At 40.3% G+C, this 18,277-nt stretch overlaps 1 protein-coding gene across 2 annotated transcripts; it reads right to left on the reverse strand.

The window, feature by feature from the left end:
* Positions 1-8,923: 8,923 nt before the first annotated feature.
* Positions 8,924-12,206, reverse strand: PPDPFL (pancreatic progenitor cell differentiation and proliferation factor like). 2 transcript variants are annotated; one of them, XM_084279974.1, is made up of 5 exons: positions 12,082-12,206; positions 11,889-11,985; positions 10,904-10,993; positions 10,712-10,811; positions 8,924-10,329 (listed from the first exon to the last, which is right to left on the reverse strand). In XM_084279974.1, exons 2-5 carry the CDS (start codon positions 11,941-11,943, stop codon positions 10,317-10,319), a joined length of 258 nt encoding a protein of 85 aa, XP_084136100.1. In that variant the 5' UTR covers positions 11,944-11,985; positions 12,082-12,206; the 3' UTR covers positions 8,924-10,316. The 2 variants fall into 2 exon arrangements, with proteins under 2 accessions (XP_084136100.1, XP_084136099.1); XM_084279973.1 differs by lacking the exons at positions 11,889-11,985; positions 12,082-12,206 and adding an exon at positions 11,763-11,876.
* Positions 12,207-18,277: the final 6,071 nt, after the last annotated feature.

Consider the following 18,277-nt stretch of genomic DNA (forward strand, 5'->3'; position numbering starts at 1 on the left):
GGCCTTATATTTAAATACTGGCAGCACAGAACTGTTGATTTTTTTTTTAAATGTACAACTCAAGAAATGGCCCCAAAAGTTCAGACCTCTTTGTGTCCTTATTTCATGCTGTGTCAGAAAGCGAGGCTAATTAGACAATGCTATATGAAATCTTTGTAAGTCTCAAAAGAACATTCTCAAAAGACAGATTTTGCTTATGCTTTTACTGTTCAAATTGTGCCTACTCTTTGTGGTGACCCAAAAACTCTTCTGTTCAATACGCACTGAAAGTACAAAGAATTCTTTCTCCTCTTCTCTCCCATGTGCCTTTACGCCCATTGCTGTAGGAGGCTCATAAAAGTGAGGCATCAGGGATGAGGGCCTTTATTTAGCTGAGGCATAATAATTTAATACAAGTGTAACGCACATAATGTGTTGACTCGCAAACGGAATAATCTAAGATCTTCAGACACACGCTTTCATTAAAGCAGTATTTTAAGAACACTTCTTTAAACTAATGCATTCAGACAATGTATGCCTTCACCATTATCTATTCATGAATGCGCTTCTCCTTCATACACTTAAAATAAATGTTGAATTGACTTGCCAACTAATTATAGAACGGTGCTAAGCAAGCCTCAGCACAGTAACTTAAACTCTAGTGTCCTGGGTGACTTATGTAATACTAGAGGCACTTGAATTTCTTGGAAATAAGGAGCTACGTGAGATGAACCCCTCATGGTGTATTTGTAGTACAGCATTTCAGCAGCCAAATATAAGCAGTGCTCTTTCTAGGTCACTCCTCCACATGAGGGAGATGGAAGTGAGGATTATTAATTGAAATTTACTTTCAGCTGATCAGCCTTTTCAATCCTGAAAAGACACCGTAAAAATATCCTTTATTTGCTCATGCTGAAAGTGCATCGCTTTCATCAACTAAATGGATACCAAAGTAGCTGAAATGCTACTAAAAATACATCCTTACATATATTCTGCCATGAGCTGCATAGTCGTTCTTCAAATTGCAAATTATATAAATAAAAAGTAATTTCAGTTAATGTATTTGCATTATTTTAAACTAAATGCTTATCAAAACCATAGTAACATATGTAGCTAGGATCCAGGAAGAAATTCTGAGATAAAAAATAACCAAAAAACCAAACCACTCTCTGGGCATCCATTTGCACAAGAATTTTCAGCTCATTAGAGATTTCAGTTCCCATAGCTAAAATATTTCTTAGGTTTAAAAAAAAAAGGAGAGGAGGCAAAAAAAGCCTTTTACTGTAAAATGGTGGACAACCTCCACTAGTTTTGTGACAAGAAATTTGTCATGTTATTTCCAGATCCCAGATGAGCTTGAAGATTTTTATTTTTTTTCCTGATAAACAGCAGCAGCCAGTGGGAGTTTGGCTTATTCATCCTCCTCACCGCCTCTCAGCCTGCTCGTTTGATGGCTCTAGTCTAAGTAGAGACTTCGCTGCTAGTGCTGCCTATTGAAAGGACAGGAGAATCAAGCCTCCATGTGCTATCTACTATAGTGGTTAGCTTTGCATTCTCAGAGATTAGCAAAATTCTTCCCCTCTAATATTTCAGGTTAATGTTAAATTCAGCGTATTTCTCACACTAGCTCCCCTTGTAACAGTCATTATTACGGTCAGTCAAAATGCTTTGATATTTTTTTCTGTTCTTTCACGGAAATACTACTTCTATTCATAGAATCATAGAATCATAGAATGGTCTGGGTTGGAAGGGACCCCAAGGATCATAGAGCTCCAACCCCCCTGCCACAGGCAGGGCCACCAACCTCCAAGCCTGGATCTACACAAGGCTGCCCAGGGCCCCATCCAACCTGGCCTTGAACACCTACAGGGACGGGGCATCCACTACTTCTCTGGGCAGCCTGTTCCAGCACCTCACCACTCTTTCTGTAAAAAACTTCCCCCTAATATCTAATCTAAACCTTCCCTCCTTTAGCTTTAGTCCATTCCCCCTTGTCCTGCCATTATCTGCTCTTTTAAAAAGTTGAATCCCCTCCTGCTTATAAGCTCCCTTCAGGTACTGGAAGGCTGCAGTGAGGTCCCCCCGCAGCCTTCTCTTCTCCAGGCTGAACAAGCCCAGCTCCCTCAGCCTCTCTTTGTAGGGCAGGTGCTCCAGCCCTCTAATCATCCTTGTGGCCCTCCTCTGAACCCTCTCCAACAATTCCACATCCTTTTTATATTGGGGGCCCCAGCTCTGGACACAGTACTCCAGATGGGGCCTCACGAGGGCAGAGTAGAGAGGGACAATCACCTCCCTGTCCCTGCTGGCCACCCCTCTTCTCATGGAGCCCAAGATACCATTGGCCTTGCGAGCTGCAAGAGCACACTGCTGGCTCATGTTAAGTTTCTCATCCACCACAATCCCCAAGTCCTTCTCAGCAGGGCTACTCTCAAGAAGCTCTTCTCCCAGCCTGTATATATGTCTGGGATTCTTCCGGCCCAAGTGCAACACCTGACACTTGGCAGTGTTGAACCTCATTAGGTTCACCCAGGCCCACCTTTCCAGACCAAGATCCCTCTGGATGGCTTCCTTTCCTTCTGGTGTGTCAACCACACCACATATATATTATTATTATTCACATATTATTCACATATATATTATTATTATTATTATTATTATTATTATTATTATTATTATTATTATTATTATTATTATTATTATTATTATTATTATTGATATATAAGTACTATATATCAATCTACATATAGATTTATATATTTTTAATTATGTTTTCCCCAAAATTCACAACATTTGGAATTAGATACTTATTTGAGCTACATCCCTAGGAGGTTTTGCTTGGCTACAGCCCAACACCATGTTCCCCATGAAGATTGAATCCACTGTAACGTAACATGCACAAAACTGGGGGGAGGGAGGAGGTCAAGGGAAACAATTCCTGAGACCAGGTCACAAGAGAGGTGTTAAACAAAACTCCCACTGGCCATCACAGGAGCGTATGCTGTCAACACATTTCAGGGGTGTTATTTTTCAGCCAAAAAGTCAAGGTTTTTTTGAGGTAAAAGGTTGTGCTACAATTCTACCCCTTTTTCCAGCAAGACTGTGGATTCTTTCAATTAATTTTCCTTACTTGAGAGCTGGATCAACAGAAATGATGCCACTGCCTGGTCTTTCTGAGCTTCTGACATGGTCTTGATTTTTTCCTGGCCAGAGCAAAATACCTTTTCTTTTTTTTTTTTTTTTAAAAACCAGAGACAGAAAGATGTGTGTCCTGGAGAAAGGCTGACCCATTCTAGTACTACAGGGACTGTTGTTTGCCCTGGCTGCCCTTTCTAGATCCTTTTTGTATTATTCCTGGGTAGGTACTAAAAGACTGTACACGGGATTTTAAATTAGTGCAGAGAGCAATTGGAGGAGAGTGAATGAGCACTAACACAGTCTTTGCGATGCTTTGAGCCATAGCAATCCCTATATATATATAAATAGTAATAAATAGGTTTTTAGGTAGGTGGGAATGAGTATCACAACTGCTTGCTTTGTGACTTTTTTTTTTTTTTTTTAACTTTCAAATCCACCATCAATGATATTACATTTATTGATTCTAAAAAGCGCTTCTGGTCTCACTGGATTTCAGTACTGGGCAACACTGAGGAAAAGCGGCCTTTAGTTTAAATAGATCCCAAATGATTTTCATGTTTGGGGGCTCAACTAAATGCTATGAGTGAGAGCAAATTAAGTATACAGAGCATATAGTATTTGACTGATATTGTACAGAAACAGACCTGTTCTCAGCTGAGGAACATTTTGGCTGATTAAAACATAGTCCTTACTCCTGGCAAGTCTTCCTTTAAAATACATAATAAATGCTGTGGGTGCTTTGATGTCCAAAAAGAAGTGAAAGGACATCCATTTTCAGAATTAGTCATAAAGGCCTCATACAGTATTACAATGCCTACCAGTTGATGCCTCTGAAGAATAATGTCCAGTGCTATGTTGTAAAAATGCAGAATGAAGATCAGTCCGTACATGACAGAGTTACAGTCTACGCACATTGATCTCAGGAGGTCTGAGCTGACCCATTTAGTCACTGGAGCTCCAGTTTAATTGTGCGTAGGTGTTTAAAAAGTGTTTACACCACAAAGCTCCCCCCCCTCCAGATAGCACTCCTGTTACATTCACAGTATGGTGACAGATAAACAGAGAACAAACAACTCCCCCACTAAACACATTAAGCAATAATGGCATAAGATTAATGTAGGAAAATAATTATGACAACCAGGAAAAATAAGTAGCGAAACTAACAATGTTTGCTTAATGCATTTCAGCTTGTCATTCTTTTACAATGAAATTAGAAAGAAATACAAAGCAACTAATGTTTCACACAGGAAAACACATTTCTGGAAAGCAGAGTGAGAACACGGAGGGAGTTTTGGTTCAGTGTTTTCATTTTTTTTCCTCCAAATTTATTGTCCATTTAGCAGGCAGGCATTTTGGGGGGTTGGACCCAATGATCTCTCAAGGTCCCTTCCAACCCCTACAATTCTGTGATTTTATTGGAACAGAATGTGAAGGGATTACTACATATGTACATTTACCTCACATTTTACATTCAAGACTCCATTCAATGTGCTACTACCACTGAGAAACTGTCTAGTGACAAACATCCTGTTGGTGTGATGCAAGAGCAGTATCAGATCTTACCTGAATTGAAACGTACAGTGGTGGGTCTGAGTCATGACAGCATTAAATTAACCTGGTTAAAATATGATGGGAAAATACCAATTCAAAGGAACTTATTTCATTGTGTATTTTACCCCTAGTATTATCTTTTTACCTCTGCACTATTATGAGACAGTGAAACGTGCAATTTAGAGGTTCTTAGAAAGATATAATCTATCTAGAATAAGTATATTCTAAGAAACTATTATAGGTTGCAAAATTTATTCAAAATTTAAAGTGGTTTTTGGAGATGAAGAAGCTATGCTGTATATAATGTGACAAGGAAATCAGAAACAAAATATTGCACAATATATGTCAGAAAGAATTAAAAATTATTTAACAATTTTTAAAAAATGTGAGGTGATGTGTTATTTCATACACTTAGTCATTTGCAATGGGTAGAACTCTTGCAACATATTAGGGTTTGAGGTATTAAGGAATCTGATAATTAAATTTCATTCTCAAGTGAATCAAGTTAAAACTTGTGGCCAAGGCTCCAAGGTTTCAAAATGGTCAACACTTTTATGCCAGCCCAAAACATCATCATCCACTTCTCACTTCCCGTTCAGCTTATTTAGCAATAGTTTGTATGTCTTCACCTAATCTGTAAGAAAACTACTGAGCGGGAAGCACTCTAACAGCCTGGAATTTAGCTTTCACTCACAAAAGCAGAAAGCCTATCGCCATCTGCTTCCACCTATTGATCCACTCCTATTGTACTGAAATACTTCAAGAAGTCAGTATAGCTGGGGATTAAAGAAAATGATACAACCTCATGGAAATCACTGTCAAGATACTCAAAGAGGAGGCAGAATCAGCATTTTAAAACTTTTCTGCTTGTTAGTGGAGCCATGCGTTCCTGACTAACCCCTGAACTGCTGTTCACAGAGAAATTCAAGCTGGCAGCAAAGGGGAAGATCTTTAAAGATGAGTGTGATCAACTGCTGAAAGTTTTACTAGGGTGTTTTATGTACTCTCCATCACCAGCTACCTCAAAGTCCAGACGAAATGGTTTTTCACTTGTTGCAAGAACAGTAACAGGGAAGGAAAAAAGCCACAACCAACCAAACAACTGAAAAATGTATCTTTAAGTAGTTATCCCCAATATTGATGCATTTATCACAGACATCCTTCCCTCAGGGAGTCCAGGAGATGATCCCAGTAGTGCCACTCACATCCAGTCATTCAGTCCTCTTCTGTTACAGTAGAGGCTGTACCTCAGTGCATCTCAAAGTGACAAAACATTTTTATCTTTCACCTGTTACCCGAGCTGAACAAGTAAGGTGAGACTATGGGTACTGCTTTATGGGTAGAAAACATTTTATTGAAGCCAAAGATAGCATAGTTTTAAAACTTTGAGTAGTCACTGACACACCTAAGAAAAGCAACTACTTTTCCAGTGTACCAGCCCTTTCCTTCCTAGTTATGAGTCAATCTAACAAAAATATTCCCTCCCCAAATCACATCCTGCCATTGTGACTACAAGCACTTTCACACTTTTGAGGAAAAAGTTAGAGTGTCTCTGAACATACCACTGAGTGTTGTAACTGGGAGCTCAATTTTCTTTTTTGGTAAAAGGCTGGGAAACAGTGAATTCTTTCTCCACAGTTTCTGAAAGAGATGGGGGGGTTGGAGCGGGGGTGGAAAATGCTTTCCTCAAACTTCCTTCCAATATAATAATCAGATTCTCTTCCCTATTAGTGATTGCTTCCCTCTGACACACAGACTTATCTTTCAGTGATTACATATATATTTCACATCTGCTACTGCTAGAACAGCTCAGAACAGCATATGACAGAGTGTGTGACAAGGGAAATCTGGCAGAAACCCTCCATCACTGAGGCGGCAGCCAGGACACTGAACATGGTCAAAGTCTTCAGAATCACCAGCCATGCATGCAATAATCCAAGGCATGTTTTGCAAACATTAGTCCTGGTATAAATGGCTGAATGAACCCTGTTGGGTTTTCCTTTGCAGAGGAATTAAGAAGTGACAGTAAGATATGGTCTGCTTTCAAGAAGAAATGATGCATGATTAGTTAAGTTCATAAAAAAACTAAACCCCAACAAGATTTGCACATATCTTAAAATATCAGAAGGTTGTACTATTGCAAACAGAAGTGACATTACATTTCTTAAGAAATTAAAGGAATGCTAAAGCCTTAATCACTGCATATATGATGAAAAATCACTTATTTGCAAATTTGGTCTGCTATTCGCTCATATTGGAAACCTGTTTCTTAAACGGGTTCATCTATTATTCTTGCTTCTGCAGAAAAGGCTAGTAGACAAAAAATGTCACTTCATAGCCATAGCTATAGTCCATATAGATAATCCTTACTATTGTCCATGCACAATATGTAGTGCAATGGTATTAAATACCATGCTTTCATAAATTTTGATTAGTTCACATACAGGCAAGAAAATCCTTTGACATTGAAAAGCAATGTGTAAAGTCATCACTTCTGTACATACATTCTAAAGTTTTGTCCCGCCAGAATACCAGTTTTCAAACTTCTTGAAAATAATATTCCTTAGTCATCTAAGATTACTTATATTGTGGCAATAAAGCCCCAGCTGCCACAATTCGGATATCTGTGTGATTTACATTAATTCATGTGATAGAAAAATTCCCAGACTTCTAAAGGGATTTTTTTAATCTTGAGTCAGTCTTGAACATGCATATAGAAGAGACATTTCTGAATTATTTGCCACAAAACTGGAATGTTACTTTAAAAGGTAGAATTAGTAGCAACAGTGTCAGTTACTTCAGGGGAATGAATTTCACTCTCTAAACATATTCAACAGGAATGTTTCATCCTTCTTGAACTAAAAAAAAAAAAAATTATATAACCAGACTTGTCTTGTATTTAACTCCTAAAATAGGATACTACTATGACCAGTAGACTATGACTTCAGTTTTCCTCCTGGGACAGAAATGGAAGCCTATTATTAAATGTTATTGCTATAAAGGCACGAGCAAAGTAACCATTTTCAAGTCCAACTCTCCATTCCATACTAACCTGAGTTAGTATTTACATGCTAGCACAAGTCCTTTTTCTGACACTTAGGTTTTTTCCTACGTGGGTAATAACAATACACAACTTCACTTTAGCAAAATAAATCTCTGCCTACAGCCCTTCTAACAGAAAAACTTTTCTCTATCACAATTAATCTTTGATGAAATATTTCTATCTTACTCAGGTATTAGTATCACACTTTTCATGGTTTCCTAATTCTATGCTACACTCAAGCTATACAAGTATAAATTATCCTTTACATTTCTCTCAGTTTCTCTAAACCATTCAGTTTCATACCCAAAGTTACATTATATTGACATTTAATTTAACAAAATTGACATTTCCTTATTACCATGATGGAATAAGAGTCCTTTTTATAGCAAAGACTCTAGTGTCCCATTTACCCATATCCTCTCAGGAGTCTGTCATAGCAACATGTTATTTAATAGAGTTGACCCACTGCAGGGTAACTGTGATTTGAGCGGCTGGTATAAATAACTCTGGGCTGGCAGTGGTGCTGCTCCAATGCTGAGCTGATCCCAGTAAGAGATGAGAGTGGCACAAGAAGCACTCTCTCCAGAAAAGCTTTTTACCATCACTGTGCCACCATTATGAGAAGTAGTTCACTGAGCTTAAGCAGATGAATACAAACAATATGCAGTCTGCCACCTCAAAATAAACAGACTTTAGAAAAGGGAAAAAGAACAAGGGTGGAATTGTTTCGTAGGTTTTGCCAGCTCTTCCAGCATGTTCTGTGTCCTACTTTCCCACTTTAGAACAGCAGAAGCAACTTAAGGTCAGAGCGCAATACAGAAGCTTGATCATAGTTTCCAAGTGTTGTGTTTCTCACATACAGTTAGGGCCACACCATTTCTTTCTTCTACAGCTTCAAGCTCCTTCAAAGAGCTACAATCACTTTTCTGCATCTACCATTCTGATCTTTTTTCCATTCCTCACAACGTTACAGAAGGAGCTTTAGGGTCCTTCTCCTAGCTTACATTCCTCCATTCCTTTTTCACCTCACAGACTCTAAAGCAACTAAAGGTAGAGAGTAGCACATACACCTCTAAAGTCTTCTGTGGGAATTTTAGATTTCACTAATACTTCACATATAGAAAAAAAAATATCAGAAAACCCCCAAAAAGCCACACACACCACAAACACTTTTCACCAGTTTGCTTTTAGAGGCTAAAAGTCAGTCCAACCAAATACTGATGAAGTCTTTTTATTAATAAAGGTCTTAAAAAATAGAATAGAAAAAGGACAAAGATGAAGCCACACAATAGTAATAAAGTCAAATGTGTAACAAATCAATTTAAAGATTCCTGAAATTGTTTTCAGAGTTGTGTTTTCTGTTGTCACGTGCCACACATTTGTCTCCACCAAAACTGAAAGCAGCCACTCAAACTTCTGAGTCCTATGCATAACCATGACAACCATTAACCTATAATGAGAAGTGTTGACTATACTGACATTTGCTACCATAAGTTTCACCCAGTGACTGACAGAGGTCAAGTAGGTTTAGTGATAGTACAAGAAGCTGCATAGGTAATTTACAGAAATGCCATCACCCAGCCAAATACTAGTTATCTTCTACAACCTCCGATGCACTTCAGTCACACCTGGTAGAACAAAGAACCTGATTTATTGCTTTGCAATGGTGAAGACCAAATGGAGCTGTTACAGTATCTTCCAAGAGCATAAATCCTGGCAAAGGTACACTTGGTTAAGAACATGAATGTGATTGAGTTGACTTGGCCAGATCTGGCACACACCTAAGCTGACAGACAACACCAATAGGATGAGTCACTTGATAACAAGTAGCTTTTTCAGCTACAGCAAAGCAGGTGACAGTAATCTAAAACAGAGCTAGGAGTATCAGCTCTAAGGTTGCTCTTCTGCTTAAAAGATGTCAGTGTCTTTTAGTTTTACCCATTTCTTGCCCATGTCTTCTGTTCTGTCCTCAAATGCCAACACACATAGATGTAACAGTTGTACCTTGGCAATTGAGCTTGGAATTTACACACTCCAGACAGAAAACTGATTACTGTTTCTTTCTGTAACTAGCTTGCTTTTAGAAAGCCCAGTAACAAATATTACTGTAAACTTACTCCCTGTAACTGGTACACAAGTGCTTGATAGAAGACATTACCACAGAGCAGTCCTACTCCAGACTGTGTATCTGAATCTTGTTTACATCACCATGACCACCTATAGAGCTGATACCTTAAAGGTAAAACAGTATCTTCTACTGCAGAGTCATTCAACACACATGCTTTTTCTAAGCCTACAATACCTTCTTACTTTCACTGTCATTTTTCTTTAACTATCCAAGTAAGTCATCAGGATATTTAATCCAACTAGCTTCCATTAGGCATCTCAAATTACAGCAACTGCAGTGAACGAGGTAGGCCATGGACATGTCCATTAAGCAATATCATTCAAGCTACTGACAAATATTTCAAAAATACACTTTTCCACCCTCCTAAGGGTTTTGTTTTCTTCTTGCAGCTGAATCCAGACATTAGGAAGATCACAAGCCTCTTGGAAAAAGAAGTCCGTACGTGGTATCTCAGTCAGTAAAACCAGCATGCTGTCACATTCAACTGTTGGTACTGCAAAAACATGTATTAGAAAGGTTAATAGGATTATTGTATTTTTCCCTCAAAAATATGAATGCATTAAAAATGCTTCAACAGATAAATATCAGATTTTTAGCATAAAGTGAGTAAACTGCACATAAACAGAAATTATAAAATTAGAAATAAATGTAGAACAGTTACAGTCACTAGAACCTGTTTGATGTGAAGTAGTATGAATGCATTTACTGAAATGAAAGCATGGGAAGCTTCCATGGCCATATACTTTTTAAAGTCTTTAAGTCAATATGACATTGCATATACCCCCATATTGTTTTATCTGACCATGACTTTTTACTTTAAACTAAAAGGAAGGCAGAAAGAGTGTTATACCCATCATTGTAAGAACAGGACTCACCTGCTTGCTGATAGTGTTTTTCTGCCAACAGTTGGTGGAGATGGTTCACTATGGAAAAAACTTTTTATCCACCAGCATTTATCAACCAAGTCTGGTAACCCTGCCAAAGGAGAAAAAGCCCACACTATCAGGCACTGGCTGAAATAACAAACAGGAAAAGCCAGAATACTGTTTGAAAGAAGGGAACAGTACCATGAAATGCTTTGTCCTGGTCTGTAACATTCACAGCATCTGAACAGCAGGAGGAGCTGGAAGAAACACTGGACTCCGAGTTCTGTCTTGCTGTTCATGGAAAACAGAGATACACATGATTAAAACCAAAGAATAATGCTTCAGGAGAGTACAGTATTTGTACGCCAAGAATTTAAGACCTGCTGCTATCATACAGGAAGCAATCTAAAAGCCAAGTTACTTGCTGAAAAGTGTAGCTTCTGGGCTTTATACACCAGCCTACTACAGTTGCTTATGTAAGAACTTATAAACAAGTTGCTCCCTCCATCCATTACTCCTCACTTAAGAGCATACCTAGATGCATTTGCCTAGCTTTAACCGAGATCAGTGACAAGCTTCCAAGATGTACACGCTGCTATCAAAATAAGTGTGTTTATTCTTGAATATTCAAGTCCAAAACAACCTATTTGCTTTACCTTAAGCTATGATACAACTAAATACTGTAGTCACACTATAGTACCCATCCTGTGCAAAGACATCTTGATACACCAGATGTAACCTCAAACTGGTGACTATTTCACATATTCAGAAATACAAGTGAGTTGATTTTGTGCTGCAAGTCAGCACAGTAAATGTGAAGTAGAGCTAACAGTCAGAACTTGCTAGACTAATGCTTTTTCCATGCCACACTTTACATACACTCATATAAGAAGTTAGATATCCCTAATGAACAACCCCCCCCCAAAAAAAAAAGTAGATGAACAGCCAGAAGCAGCTGCTCATTAAATCTGAAGTTGATATAGTAAAGAAAACTCTCCAAGCAACTAAGAACTACCAGGCAAAAAACCACTATTTTGCCTCTCTCTAATCTGTGAATCACCTGAAACGTTTTCTGACTGCTCCATGAGCGATAACCACCCGGACACCGACTCGGAGGAGGTGCTCATTAGCCTAGCCACCCCGGCCGTGGGGAGCGCGGGGCTGCCCCAGCCCCCCGCGCACTTACTCCTGTAGTACTGGTTCTTGGCCAGGAGGCAGCCGGCGGAGGGTACCGAGGCCATGGCAGCGGTGCGACGAGGAGACCGGTTCTCTCCGGCAGGAGCCTGCAAAGAGAACGACGCGTTTTGGTGGGGAGAGCCGTGACGGGCAGAGAAGGGCGGCGAGCAGCCCCCCGGTCCCTGCCCGCCCCGGCGGCTCACCTGCTTCACCCAGGGGAAACAGCCGTCGAGGGAAGGCAGGAGAGAGATAGACCAGATCACTCTCCCCGCCGCAGCGGATACCCGCGACTCCCCGGGCGGCCCCTATATGGGCCGCAGAGGCGGGCGGCCCGCCCCGAGGGCGTTGGGGCGGGACGGGACCGAGCCAGCCCCCGGCAGGCTGGAACCGAGCCACGGCCTGGCCCGGCCCCGGCCAGCCAGGAGCGGGCCCGCAGTCCCCGTCCGGGTCCCCTCGGTCCTTCTTCCCGGATGTCACCTCCGAGCGCTTTTCCGGAGTGCATTCCCTCCGCGGTGGGGAAGGGGAGGAGGGGGATGGAGCAGGCAGGTGCCTGTTTCAGTAGAGATTTTTTAGGTTTGTTTGCAAACTGACACATTTCTATGCGCATAGGCTAGAGAAAGTGAAGTCAAAGGAACACCTTCCACTATCACGGCAACAAGTGAAAGCTGTGATAATCTAAAGTCTCGGTAAAGTTAATGCTGAGTCCCAGACAGATAAACAAATAAGCTTTTTTCTTCCCACAGGTAAATGCACAACTCTCTGTGAATTCTTGTAATCCTATCTCATAGCAAAACGTCTCCTACGGTGTGCTTCCTCGCCTTCCAGAACTGTCAACAGAAGGAGGAACAAACAGTTCTGACTATCTGAATTGCTCCTGCTCCACGGTGAAATGTTTTAGCACTGTTTTCATAGCAGGAGTTGTGAGTAAGAACACAGCTGTATGTGCTGTCTGAGTGCGCTGTATCTGGCTTAGGAACAGCTGAAGGAACTGGGGCTGTTCAGCCTGGAGAAGAGAAGGCTCAGGGGAGACCTTACTTCTCTCTACAACTACTTGAAAGGAGGTTGTGATGAGCAGGGGGTCAGCCTCTTCTCACAGATAACTAGCGATAGGACAAGAGGGAATAGCTGCAAGTTGCGCCAGGGGAGGTTCAGATTAGAAATTAGTAGGAATTTCATAGAATATGTTAGGTTGGAAGGGACCTTTAAAGGTCATCTAGTCCGACTTCTCAGAAAAAGTGGGTTTGCATTGGAACGAGTTGCCTAGGGAGGTGGTGGAGTCACTGTCCCTCAGGGTGTTCAAGGAAAGGTTGGATGAAGTACTTAGGGAGTAATATAGGTGTTAGGGGGATGATTGGACTAAGTGATCTTGGAGGTCTTTTCCAACCTTAATGATTCTATCATTCTATGAATAGTATGTCCTGCCTCAAATGATAAGGTTGTAGTTCATAATAGCTCCTAGCATATTTGTAAGGATGCAAAGCCTACTGCAGGGAAACTGTAAAGAAATACTCATACAGCAGTTGTGACACATAAGCATAGTGTGCTTTCCTGGGCCTTTTTATTGACCAGCTGTCAGAGTTTTGTCACTGTGTTTGTCTTTCCCGAGCAAGACTTGAAGGCTCACTTTTGTGAAATCTGCAAGATTGACACAGAAAATAGTTTGCAGCTGGGTTGGTACCAAGCACCAGCACCAGTTATCCTGTATGTTTATCTTGTTACTTAAAAAAGCACTGTAAGAGTAGAAAATTTTACAGGTTTTTTGATACCCCATTCACAGTGTACATCCCTACCCATCGTTGCAGCTTCACATTTATGGATACCTAAATGTAACAGAACTACTAACTCACTGTATCAGTCGCTCCTTTTCCTGTCTTAATAATGCATCTGCATTTTGAAGCTCACCACAAATTCTCACACACTGGTCATGCTGTTGGATTGTCAAATCCATTCCTGAAAGAAGGGAAGTTTCTCCCCAGAGAGCCATAGCAACTGCTGTTCTTGGGCCATGAGGGTGTGCATTTGTAGTGATAGCACTGTCCCCTAGACAGAGCTAGAAACATCATTTATTTTATCTGCCATTCTTTCAGCTTTAAGATCCTATTTTAATCTACTCAGAACTTTGTCAAGGACATTGTTAGAAAAACTGCTTGGTCTCTGTTTAAGCCCATGGTGTGGGCATTGCATTTGGCAAGAAAGCAGATACTAGTGGTTCTCTTGCGATTCCTACAAATATCCATCCTTATTAGAACCATACCAAAACACTGAGGAGCTGAGGAGCACCAGGTCTGTGAAACTTTAAATTGCTTCTCTGCTGTATGCATATTATTTTACTGTACCATTTACCAGTTTTGTTCTGGAGCACTGCTTCATGCATTGCACTGGAATAGAAAATACTTATTTAATGAGAAGTTTTCCACCTTTTCTCCATCTTGATCTGGCATTCTGTCCTCCTATCATATTTTCTTCAAGTAGTGCTCTGAATACAGAACTACAGATTTTGCCAGTGGGTTTTCTTCCACCGTTATTTTGACAGAGTGCTTCTAAAATACTAACAGGTTTATTTTCAAGTATTGCCGCAAAACCAAGGCATGCTATTATCTTCAGTTAACAAGTGGATTTTCTAAGATCCAAATGAGCTAAGATAACAAAATCCACAAAGCTTAGGTGTCTCACATGAGAGCAGTCTGGGACTTTTTTTTTAATAACTATGCCACACTTCATTTAGCCACTTACAGCTCTCGTTCACTTCAGATCCAGATTTAAGTACTCAGCACGTTGATAAATCAGATTCTCATCAGACATTGAAAAAATTGGTTAGTGGCCACCTATGATAAATGTAACTAACTCACATAGCATCAATTACAAACTCAGGGGCAAGGTTATAATTTAGCTTTCAAGACAGCATTCAATTGCTGTAACCACTGACCTGTTCTTTTCTCCCTGGAAGCCTTTGCTGCATTCACTACTCAACTTCTGTCACAACCATAGAAGTCCTACTAAATGCATTCTGTAATAACCTCTCTAGCTTCACAAGCTCAGTTCATATCCGTGCTTCATGCCAAAAGAGGCAGGGGCTCTATGAAATAAATAGTATATAAACGTATTTACAGAAGGAACATTTTCAGCCTGTTGACTGACTAATACTGTGACCCTGACAACAGTATTCATTTATTTGTGTATGCATTACTATGAAACGGGCAAAACACTGCATTATATGTCATCCCATGAATTGTGGATATCTATCAAAAGTATAACTTGAATTTAAAAATTAAGTCAATATAGTCCATTAAATGAATAAATGTCCCACCTAACCCTGCCAGGATTACCCTTTCTTTAGGTATTAAAACATCTCAGTCACAACAACCAAACCTAAAGAACTGTCTATTTTGAGCTTCACCTTGAAGCTGACCTGTTAATTATTCACTAGACAAGGTTTATCTAATAAACTTAGCTACTCTTTCAGTTCTTGGAATATCAGTGAGCATGATGCCAATCTTTCTGGGGGCTTGTTTTGGATGTTTCATTCCACTCGCTTTTATGACAATTTTATTACTTTTCCGTCTTAACCTTGTGGAAGAGTAGTGTGGCATTGGAAATTTTACAGTGTTGCTTCATGGCTGCATCCTCTGAATGACTGTATGAGTACTCAGACATTAACATTTAGGAAGATATAAACAATTTCAATGAAGGCATCTTTTCACATGAATATTCAGACAGGTACATTTTGGGCAAGTGAGGGTAGAGCATTCCCTCTTCTCAAGCTTCTGGAATAGCAAGCAGATTTTTAATATTTTCATAGCCCAGTCTTATTGCCCATTCAGAACTAAGATTTCAATCAAATTATGTACAGAAAGTATAAATCACTCTTATGTGAAAGGAGTTGTGTCTTAATTTGACAGTATGACTCTCTATGAGAATACTGAACTTCCCTGGGTAGTGTTTTGTAATGGGTGTATTAACATTTTCAGAGAACTTTCAGAAATGTTTCCTTCATACATCTTTCAGTAACTCTAATTATTTTCTGTCTCAGCAAATTGTTTTGCATGCTTGTTCTATCAAATTTTGAAAGGAGTCTGCAGAAAGAGGCTTGCATTAAAGAAATTAAGTAGCTCCGCTGTGTAAAGTAATAAACCCTCTCTATGCAAAAATCAGTTATCAAAACCCGTTTGGTTTGTTAGTGACTTCCAAGTGCCATCACTTTTTCATTCATTTGTTTTACTGTTCAAACATTCCTTCAAGCAAGACAGCTCAGAAAGAATGCAGGGCTCATTTATCAAACGAAGATGATTTGAGGTATTGATGAAGAATTAAATGGCAGTGTGCGAGGCAGCAGGGGAATGGCAATTTATACTCTCTGTAGCCTGCAAAAGAGACACGGGGCCATTGAGCTGCTGGGGAGAGCCAGAGCACAGAAGGGACAGAAAAAGCCTTTCTCTTCACTGCTGCAGTGTGTGGCACTCCGGAAATCATCAGCGTTTTAGTAATGGCTACTTCCAGTAGTGAATTGATTGCTTACTGGCAGTTCTGGCACTCCTTTTATTATTTGTTTTAATCCATACTAAAAATATGAATGGAATACTCTAAAAAAAATACTGAAGAAAAAAAGACAATCATGTTAGCATTAGCATTAGTATTCCTGATCATTTAAGATATCCAATGAGATGACACTGAAAGCAAAGGGTAACTACTGAACTCTAGACTCCATGCAGCACTCCTCTGAATGATGCACATTGCCTAAAAAGTCAGCAAAAATAGGGAAAACACGTATTTTGACCTATGGACTGGATTGCCAAAATACTGGAAAAGGCTATACATGTTGCTGAATTGTTATGCAAGTTTGTGCAGTTACAGTTAAGTACATCAAGTTTTCTAACGCTGTTACCAGTTTCTCTTCATTCAGTTCCATCTCCTGTGCAGCACTGCACTCATAAGAAAACAAAGACATTTTAATGTGTGTGATTTTACCCTTAATTTAGCATTTAGTTGTAACACATTTTCTTTGCATCCAGACACAAGCAGCTGCACAAGCTTGATAAATTTCTTCCAGCAAGCTACATCTTTTACATCTTTCTAAGGAAGCATATGAATACTTGAACTTTTCATTACTTTTGTCTCTCAAATATTCCAAAGAAGCAGCCTGAAGGTTGAGCATGACCAAATATATTGGTTGTGAATTGTATTCCTACAAAATAGAATGTGTAATTGAATGGAATGTAATTGAATAAAGCAAAATTGGAGATTATAGGCATGTTTGTCTACCTCTTTAATATGTCCCTGGAGATTGATCTATAGAGACAAGAAGAGTTGGCTTGTTATTCAATTTCACATCCAGTACAGAGATGCAGGGCCAAAACCATGCATATTTTAGTATCCTTGTCTATTTTGGTTCAAATTAACAGTTTGTTGTGTAGCATCCACTTCTTCCAATCACTTTAAACAGTACTGTGCATTTTAATTTAACACACAGACTGCTCTGATTCACTTCTGTACCTACTCTCTGTCCTTGAAAGTAGGAAGGACTCAGCCTAACCAAACTGACAAAACCTGACACCTCTGCAACTCTGCAAAGACATCTTAGAAGGTGCTTACAGCCTAGCATGCCCCACACCATTCCTCAGCACTGAGATATGACACCCTTGGCATCCTCATTTCTTGGCTAGTTGTTCTGTCACCAGGCCAGATGCTCAGAATGGAACACCAGGAGGTGCAAAAGGAGTCAAACTTGTGAGCAAGAAGCACAAGTTCACCCTTTTGCAGCTGGAAAACTTCCCTTGTTCTGGTTTTGTGTGGCGGGGTTCTGGTGGAAAAGGGGAGGGCTGCAGGAGTGGCTTCTGCAAGAGGCAGGTAGAAGCTCTCTACAGGCCTGAAAGAGCTCCAGGTTGGATCCACTGCTGACCACAGCCGAGCCCATCAGCGATGGTCACAGAAGCTCTGGGAATCACATTTAAGAGGAAAAAAGTGCAAGCAGACGCTTTTTGCCACCAGAGAAGGGAGTGAGAAAATTAAAGAAACTGTGCAGACACCAAGGCCAGGGAAGAAGTGGGAGGAGATTCCCCTGCAGCCTGTGAAGAAGACCGTGGTGGAGCAGGTGCCCTCCACAACCCATGGAAGAGGATGGGAAGCAGAGACCACACCTGCAGCCCATGGAAAGGCCCCATGCTGGAGCACGTGGAGACACAGAAGATGCTGTGACCTGCATTGGAGCAAGCTTCTAGCAGCACTTGCAGCCTGTAGAGACAAGTAGAGACAGAGATGAGCTAGAGAGAGAGAGACCCCCACTGAAGCAGGTTTGCTGGTGGCCTTGTGACTCTGTGAGGGACCAGGCTAGAGCAGTCTGGGCTTGAGAGACTGAGAGACATTCTATGATTCTATGACGGCACCCCATAGAAGTGACCCACG

This window comes from Gallinula chloropus (assembly GCF_964237585.1).
Source record: "Gallinula chloropus genome assembly, chromosome: 2".
NCBI lineage: Eukaryota > Metazoa > Chordata > Aves > Gruiformes > Rallidae > Gallinula > Gallinula chloropus.

What these genes read in the sequence shown, in the direction of transcription:
- PPDPFL (XM_084279973.1), bottom strand. Translation starts at nt 11,829, where the DNA reads ATGAGCACCTCCTCCGAGTCGGTGTCCGGGTGGTTATCGCTCATGGAG. An exon ending in GCAGTCAGAAAACGTTTCAG is followed by an intron (nt 10,994 to 11,762) that starts GTGATTCACAGA and finishes TTCCATGAACAG; the next exon opens with CAAGACAGAACTCGGAGTCC. An exon ending in CCAGGACAAAGCATTTCATG is followed by an intron (nt 10,812 to 10,903) that starts GTACTGTTCCCT and finishes CTCCTTTGGCAG; the next exon opens with GGTTACCAGACTTGGTTGAT.